The 8664-nt window shown below is 30.0% G+C and overlaps 2 protein-coding genes across 2 annotated transcripts; one reads left to right on the top strand and one right to left on the bottom strand.

The window, feature by feature from the left end:
- Positions 1-603: 603 nt before the first annotated feature.
- LOC131624435 (uncharacterized) lies at positions 604-2116 on the top strand. Its single transcript, XM_058895374.1, has 3 exons — positions 604-858; positions 971-1470; positions 1807-2116. Exons 1-3 carry the CDS (start codon positions 604-606, stop codon positions 2114-2116), a joined length of 1065 nt encoding a protein of 354 aa, XP_058751357.1.
- A 4329-nt stretch (positions 2117-6445) lies between these two features.
- LOC131624434 (uncharacterized) lies at positions 6446-6958 on the bottom strand. Its single transcript, XM_058895373.1, has one exon. The coding sequence runs from the start codon at positions 6956-6958 to the stop codon at positions 6446-6448; it is 513 nt and encodes a 170-aa protein (XP_058751356.1).
- Positions 6959-8664: the final 1706 nt, after the last annotated feature.

Genomic DNA, 8664 nt, shown 5'->3' with positions numbered 1-8664 from the left:
AAACAACGTTTGAATATCATCAGAGTCAAACAGCTTGGTGCAGAGCATCTTCTTGTCTTCTGACCTTGAAGTGCTTCTAGCGTGATACCATGAGAACTTCAGTGCTTCTGCTTCTGATCTCATGTTCTTCTGATGCTTCAATAGACCATGTTCTGATTCTGCTTGACCATCTTCTGATGTCTTGCGAGAGCATGTTCCGATGTTGCATACTTGAACCTTCTGAGTCAGTGCTTCTTACGCTGATTTTGTGCATACTCTATATATATTTCCTGAAATGGAAATTGCATAGGATTAGAGTACCACATTATCTCAAGCAAAATTCATATACATTGTTATCATCAAAACTAAGAATATTGATCAGAACAAATCTTGTTCTAACATGAGGTTATGCATGATAGCCAAACAACGTTCATTCCGGGGAAAACGATCCACGACAACATCATTATGACTCATGAGCTGTTAAGAGGGTATAATAAAAAGCATATTACCCCAAGCTGCACTATTTAAATGGATTTGCAGAAAGCATATGATACTGTCAATTGGGATGCTTTGGAGATGATTATGATCGAGATGAGCTTTCCATTGAGATTCATTAAGTGAATTATGACTGTTGTTCGAACTGTTTCCTATAGATACATCATTAATGGTCAAGTGAGTGAGATTGTTAAGGCAAAACGGGGGTTACGACAGGGGGATCCTGTCTCACCCTTGCTTTTTGTTCTTGTAATGGAGTATTTACACAGATGCTTGGCTGGATTGAAAGAAACACCTGGCTTTACACATCATCCGAGATGTGCTAAATTTAATATCACAAATATATGTTTTGCTGATGATTTAATGTTGTTTTCAAAGGGGGAGGTACGTTCAGTGCAATTGATGATGCAAGCTTTCGATTTGTTCTCTGAAGCTACTAGACTTAAAGCCAATCCGGCGAAATGTAAAGTGTTTTTTTGGTGGGATAGCTATGCAGGATCAACAAACAATTCTGAGGACAACACAGTTTGTGGAAGGCAAGCTACCTGTTAGATATTTGGGGGTTCCCCTCTCAAGCCGTAAGATTTATATTGCGCAGTGTCAACCGTTAATTGATAAAATGACGATGAGGATACAACATTGGTCAGTCAAATTGCTCAGCTATGCGGGGCGGCTACAACTGATTAACAGCGTGTTCATGGCTATTTCAAATTATTGGATGCAAGCTTTCCCGATCCCGAAAAAAGTAATTGCTAAAGTAGAAAGTATCTACAAGAATTTTCTCTGGTCAGCAAAGGCAGAAGCTAGGAAAGCTTATGTGTCATGGGAGAATCTACGTGAGCCAAAAAATGCTGGGGGACTACATGTCAGAGACTTACAGTTATGGAACACGATCATGATGATAAAGCTTCTATGGAATATCCATATGAAGATGGATAAACTGTGGATTAGATGGCTGGATTCTTATTTTATGAAAGGCACACCAATTTTACAATGGCAAGTAACAAAAACTCGATTATGGATGTTAAACAGGATTTTGAAATGTCGAGATTTGATTCAGAATTGTGTAGCTTGGAACATGGCAAGTCAGTGTGGAACTTTTAAGGCTGCCAAAGTTTATAAAGAGTGAAGGGGTGAGAGTGTGGATGTACCATGGAAGAAGATGTTCTTCCAATACCGTGCTAGACCGAGATCAAAATTCATTCTTTGGCTAATCCTGAAAGGGAGACTACCCACGAAGGAAAGGCTGGAAAGATTTGGATTCATTAATGACTTAACTTGCTGTTTTTATGATCAAATCGAAACCATGAACCATCTGTTTTTTTACTGCAGGTTGACTAACAAGATATGGAAAGAGATGTTGGAATGGAATGGTTATGATAGAAGCATTCGACAATGGCCACAAGAGCAGAATTGGTTGATTCAAGAAATGGGGAAGAAAGGTTGGCGGAGGGAGATTCTCATAGTAACCTTGACGGAGACGGTTTACCAAATCTGGTTGTGTAGAAATGAGGCAGTCTTCAATAACATCCTGCCAAGAGTTGACATTACTAAAGCCATACAGGAAAGAGTTGTGCATAGATGCCTTCCACATAGAAAATTAAATCCTCATGTTAATGGAAGTGCTATGAGGCTTAGTTAGATGATGAGGTTTATTTGTTTTTGCTTTGTCCGTCTTGTAGCCTGGATCTCCGGATCGGCGTGTACTTAACTGTTTTTTGGATTGATAATAATAAAAGTCTATTTACTCCAAAAAAAAAGTATATTATTGTTACAAATATTTAAAAATACTATTCTGATAAATGCATAAAGGTTGCTACATATTATTAATATATATTTGTGATTATATGAATGTTTATGATCTATAAAACAAATTTCAAAACTGACAAATGAGATATTACGACATGTAATATGAATCCAGATGGAACCCGTGCGATCGCACGGGTATCTTACTAGTAATTAATATAATTGAAGAAAAATTATACCAAAAGTCCTTTAAGTTTTTTTTTTTGTGTAATAGTTTTTTAAATTTTTCTTGTAATAATTTAATGTTTTAAATTATCAAACGTGTCCATTGTTTTTTTTAAAGCGAGTGAAAGTATTAATTATAAATATAATTATTTTGAGTGGTATGAAAATGATGAAATACAATATAAAATACAATAGTCGTAAATTTCTAAATATTTTAAATGTGAAAATAATATACAAATCAATCTAAAGAATTAAATTGTTAAAAAATAACTTTAAAAGAACCAACCTATTAAAAAATTATTTTAAAGGAGATATGATATAATTTTTCCTATAGTTATTGTTTACCCTTATTTATTTTTATTGATTTAGTAAATACCCTTCATAATATTTTTGTTATGGTTGATTTCATAGAATTAGACTAAAACTTATTTTTTTTGACATTCCCACTATTTATTAATATCAACTACTTGTACCATACATCTATTTATTGAGCTAGTGCCATGTATTAATGTAGATACATGTTTTAAAGAGAAAGTTTATTGGAAATTACCATACCTCATTATAGCTACCAAGAAAAAGGACAGTATTTTTTTTAAGCAAGTTTCATTAATAGAGAACACAAGTTCTCGAACCCGATTACAAAAGATTTGAGGAAAAAATAACTTGGAAGAGGAAAGATTACACACCAAATGAAACTTAAGAGATATAAAACAAAGAGTTTTTACAATACTCATAAAAATTATAATTGGTTTGTGTAATATTCTTGATAAAGGATCACCTCCATAACAAAGCTATGATGTTCCAAACAACATCCAAAACGCTCCAATCCTCCTCTCTAAAAATAATCTCATTCCTAAGGATCCATAAACACAATATTGTTGCTAACCAAACACATCCTTCTTTTCCTTTTTCAACCCTCTTGTGATTAGAAAAACGACTCCACCTCAAAAAACTATTCAAAAGATCAACCGTTTCATATTCTACAAAATCAATCCAACCGACCACTTCCTTCCAAACTAAAGCGGCAACATGACAACCAAATAACAAATGGTATGAATATTCGGGAGTGACACCACAAAAAACACAAGAAATATCACTAGAATCAGTAAGAATACCTCGACAAAAAAGTGAATCTTTAGTAGGAAGCTTCTCAAGAAAACACCGCCATCTGAAAGCTTTTATTTTGAGAGGGACATGCATCTTCCAAATAAGACTAAACGTCATATCAAAAATATTAGCCGAGCCAAAAGGAACAAAAGAAGAAGAGAGAAAATCATAGCAACCCTTTACCGTAAAAGAAAGATACACGCTATCCTTCCAAACCACCTTATCTTTTCCTTCATACTCGGAGAAAAAAGATTCAAATTACCATGTAAAAGAATCAAATCTTTGGCTAAACCGGGGATGTTCGGGGATGGAATTCCGAAATCTCCCCACTCCTAAACCTCTCTCACCCAACCCCCATACTCCCCACCGATGCATCTTTCAAAAGGGACGCTGAAAATAAAGAAGGGAAAAGATCCCGCAAGCAACCACAAGACAACCAAGAAGAATGCCAAAAAGAAACGGAAAAGCCATTACTTATGGAGAAAGATACCTTTTTAGCAAAATAATCGTCGGAATTTCCTTTGAACAAAGAGACAGTATCTTTCCACCAATCTGATTTAGAAACCCTACTTTTTCCTCCTCTCTCACCATTAACAACCACCAAATTAATATCTCCATAACGCGCCTTCAACACTTTGTACCAAGACCCCCTTTCTCCATTTATTAAGGAGAACTAAATTAAAAACACTCACTCTTCTAAGACCAAGACCCCCTTTCTCAAAAGGAAGACATAAACCTTCCAACTCACCCAATGAATCTTTTTTACATAGTATAATTAATAGTATAATTAATATACACTCATATTTATTTTAAGTGTTTACTTCCTCAGTCTCATAAGCAAATTTTATTATTTAAATTTAATAAATAATTAATATATCTAGTTTATATGAAGTCCAAAAATATTAATTATTTAATGAATTTTAAAAGAAAAACTTGCTTATAATATATATTATATTTAAATATATTCATATATTAATAAACTAATAATATATTATATTTTAAAAGAAAAATTAATAATTTTAAAAGAAAAATATTAATTATTTTAATTAATGAATATATTATATTTTATAATACAGTTTATTGCAACTTGCATCCACCGTCATTATAAGCAAAACAAATTGAAAATAAGTTTTCTAATTATGGTGATGTTAGACGTAAGTATTCAAAATCTCATTTTTTTAATCAATAAAGAGACAAAAAATTAATAGAATAACCTCCTCAATGTACTACCCAATTTTCATTTTAAGTATAAAAAAAAAAACTGCGAAAAAACCCTCCCTAACCTGTTTTTAAAATGGATTAGACTGGACACGCCAAGTTAAAACACTGAGCCAAAAACATCGGTTGACCTGATCTATACCCTTAACATATTTTATTAGGGTTATGCTAACAAGTTCCCTCAGGGCACTCTTTAAAGATACTATATAAGAAAATATTCTTTATAAAAATCAACATTTCAATTTCCAATGCAATTTCAATACATTGAATACACGTATTTTTAAAAATATTTACTACTTTAATCACTTAAAGGGTGCTTTAAGGGTATTGGTTAGCATTTCCCATTTTATTATGGTTTGAATTTATAACAATAGGCCATAGGTCATAGTTAGTGATATTTATTAGTCTCAACTACTTATAGCTATACAATTCAATTCATTCGATTCTTTTGAATTATTATGTATTAATGTATACATACAACTTTTTTCAAAATTATTGGGAATTACATACCCCTCTTTAAATCTACCTAAAAAAGTACAAAATAATCAATGCATATGCATGCTCTTATTAAATGTTCATATGAATCTCTGTCATTCATAAAAACAATTGTTTATTTAAGAAATGTGCGGTTCTTAAGAAAATTATTAGATGTGTTGGTTTTAGTGAAAAAATAATTTTATTTACTAGAATATCATTTATTAATTATAGTTAATAGAACAGTTGAATAAAATGAAAATTATAATAAATAATGTTTTGAAATTATAAATGGATAATTATTTTTAATTAGAGAAAAAGTATAAATGATACACTTTTTATTAGGATGGAACACTAAAAAAGCACATAGTTATTTAATGTTTTTAGTATTTACCTAAAAAACTACATAATCACTAAGTACATGAATTAATTTATTTAATTGACATAAACAAAAACAGTTGTATAATAATTCAAAAAGAATAAAATATTCACCAAATTATGTTCAAATATGTTGCACTAATTATTTTATAAATTATTGTATTATTTATTCATTTATTTATTTGTTTAATAATCATTAAGAGATAATATTTTTATGTAATAAAATAATTTAAACAAAAGTTAGAAGAAATTGATGTATATTATATCACACTAACAAATAACCTTCATATTATTTTTTAATGGTGTCAATTCATATCCCTAGAGTGTAACTTTTGAAACTGCTTGTGTTTTATTAACCTCAACTACTTCTAATTATCATTTGAACCAAAACATTTGAATGATTGACCTACTTTAATTTAGAAACAAATTTTGATGTAAATTTTATTGGGATTTTACAACACTCCATTATAGATGTATATATTGGAATAAGATTTTAAGATAATATTATGATAAAAAAATTTAAGTATTTTAAAAGATTTTGTTACATTATTCTTACCAAATTATATATATATATATATATATATATATATATATATATATATATATATATATATATATATATATATATATATATATATATATATATATGCACAAGTAGTGGATGTTGTGTACTTAACCAGGAGGTTTAAAAAAGACAGAAGCTTCCATATGATCAATGTTCCATAGTTATAGTCTCAAAATAAAATAAAACACTAACAGAAGTATACAAATGGAGTTTTTAATTAACGCAAATATACTTACAACATTTCAATGCATAATCATTCTAAGCAAGACCACGTCTACGATACCCTTCACATTCACGAGTATTTGCCAAATCAATCTCAACAACTTTAACATGAAAGACAATCTTAAACCCCTTGTTTCCACTCCTTCTCCCCAATTCAACAGCATTTTGAACAATATGTGGTTCTATATAAGCCGCCAAATCATGACTAATGGGTAATTTTGCTAATTTTTGAGCCACATCAAAGGAAGAAAAATTTGGATTTTTAATGAGAAAGAAAAGAGGAATCTCTAATTTGTACTTAATATTTGGTGACACAATGAAATCACTTTCGGTTGCTAAAGGTGGAAGACCTTTAAAGGGTTGAACATAGAGCTTATAGAATACTTGAATATCAAGTTCTATTGTTGCTACTTTTTCTTGAGTGTTTTCTTGTGATATTTCTGGGGTTCCTGTGCTCATTGTGTGAGTATAGTTTTTGCTTGGTATTTTAAGCTTTGAATAATAAAAGGGAAATGAAAAAGGGTTTGTGGGGTTAGATGAAGAAGACATTGAGAGTGAAATAGAAAGGAAAAGAAAGAAGAAAAGACACTTTTGTAATTTGATTATAGATTATATATAAGATATCTTGACTGTAATATAAAACTTCTTGGAAAAGTACAAGTAATTAAATGTCATATTAAATGTATTAAAAAAAATGATATTATTTATAAATTAGTTTTGTTGGAGAGAGGAATGTTTAATATAGACTCTTTTTTACAAATTATAAGAAAGAATATAATATATCTCAAACAAGAAAATATTTAAGTAGATACAAACCTAACACATTATCTTATACACAATTAATTATTTTTTTATTAGTTAAAAATAAAAATAAATTTGTCTCCTTCTTCCATTATCACAACCACTTCATAATTCCAATTAAAAACGAAATTAAATTTTAAATAAATTTAAATTTTCTCTCTCTTTATTGATTGTTGCTAAAAATATGAATTTAGGTTTGTTTCCATACAAACATTTCTCTCTCAAGTGTTTGAAAACCGAATCGGCTCAATAAAAAACCGCTAAACGAACCCAATCAAATTGAAAATTGAAAAAAAAACCGCATTTGATTCGGATGTGTTTGAATCATTTTTTTAACAAAACTCCATAGTTTGATTCGGTTTGTGGTTTGTATTTTGCAAACCGAACTAATCCAAACCAAACCGAATTATGTTACAAAATCTTACAAATCATTATATATTTTTAATTCTTTAGAAAAATCAACCAGTACTATATGTATATTTTATCATATTTTTTGTTTGATATATATTTTAATTTACATATTGACAAAAAAATAAAATATTATTTATTTATAAATACTAGTATTATTTTTATTTGAAAAGAAATTACTAAATATTTATTTGGGTTAATGAACTTTTTCATCTCTTTAAATATTTCAAATTTCATTTTTAGTCCTTCCAAAATTTTCCTTTAAGAAATCGTCCCTTCAAAATTTTTCTTCCGAACTATTGGTCCCTAACGTCAAATTTCGTAGCTAATCAGTGGCTAAAGTCGTAGCTAATCTCTAGCAAATTTGACGTTAGGGACCAATAGTTCAGACGAAAAATTTTGAAGGGACGGTTTCTTAAAGAAAATTTTTGGAGGGACTAAAAACGAAATATGCAATATTTAGAGGGACTAAAAAGTTCATTAACCCTATTTATTTTTGTTTTCATTTTTAATTTGTTGACTTTGATAAGGATATAATTAAAAGAAAAAGTTTGACTTACATTATTTTTTAATCTCTTTATATAAATTTTTAATAATTAAAATGAAATTATAGTGTCATTAGGATACATAGTCACATACATGCACTTGTTTATAACTGCACAATATAGTATTTCAAATTTATTTAAGAATGCAATTTCAATTTCAAGTTCAAAGAAACATGTCACTATTTCCCGTTCAAGTTCTCAAGCCGAATATCGCGCACTAGCTAGCACTCACATGTAAAGTTCAATGGGTGTACTACATCTTCAAAGACCTCTGCATTGAGTTTCTAAGACCAACATCTCGTTATTGCGACAACAAATCTACTTTCTACTTCGCACATAATTCAATGTTTTATGAGCACTTCAAACACATCGAAATCGATTGTCATCTATTTAGAGAAAAGATGGAACATGGACTCATCAAACTCTTTTCTATTCCATCCTCTGCTCGGATCACTGATGTTTTTACTAGGCCTCTCTCCAACCCTTCTTTTTCATCCTTTT

The sequence above is a fragment of the Vicia villosa genome, unplaced genomic scaffold (genome assembly GCF_029867415.1).
Source record: "Vicia villosa cultivar HV-30 ecotype Madison, WI unplaced genomic scaffold, Vvil1.0 ctg.000121F_1_1, whole genome shotgun sequence".
Lineage (NCBI taxonomy): Eukaryota > Viridiplantae > Streptophyta > Magnoliopsida > Fabales > Fabaceae > Vicia > Vicia villosa.
The sequence above is the reverse complement of the archived record's forward strand: the minus strand, read 5'-3'. Positions and strand labels throughout refer to the sequence as shown.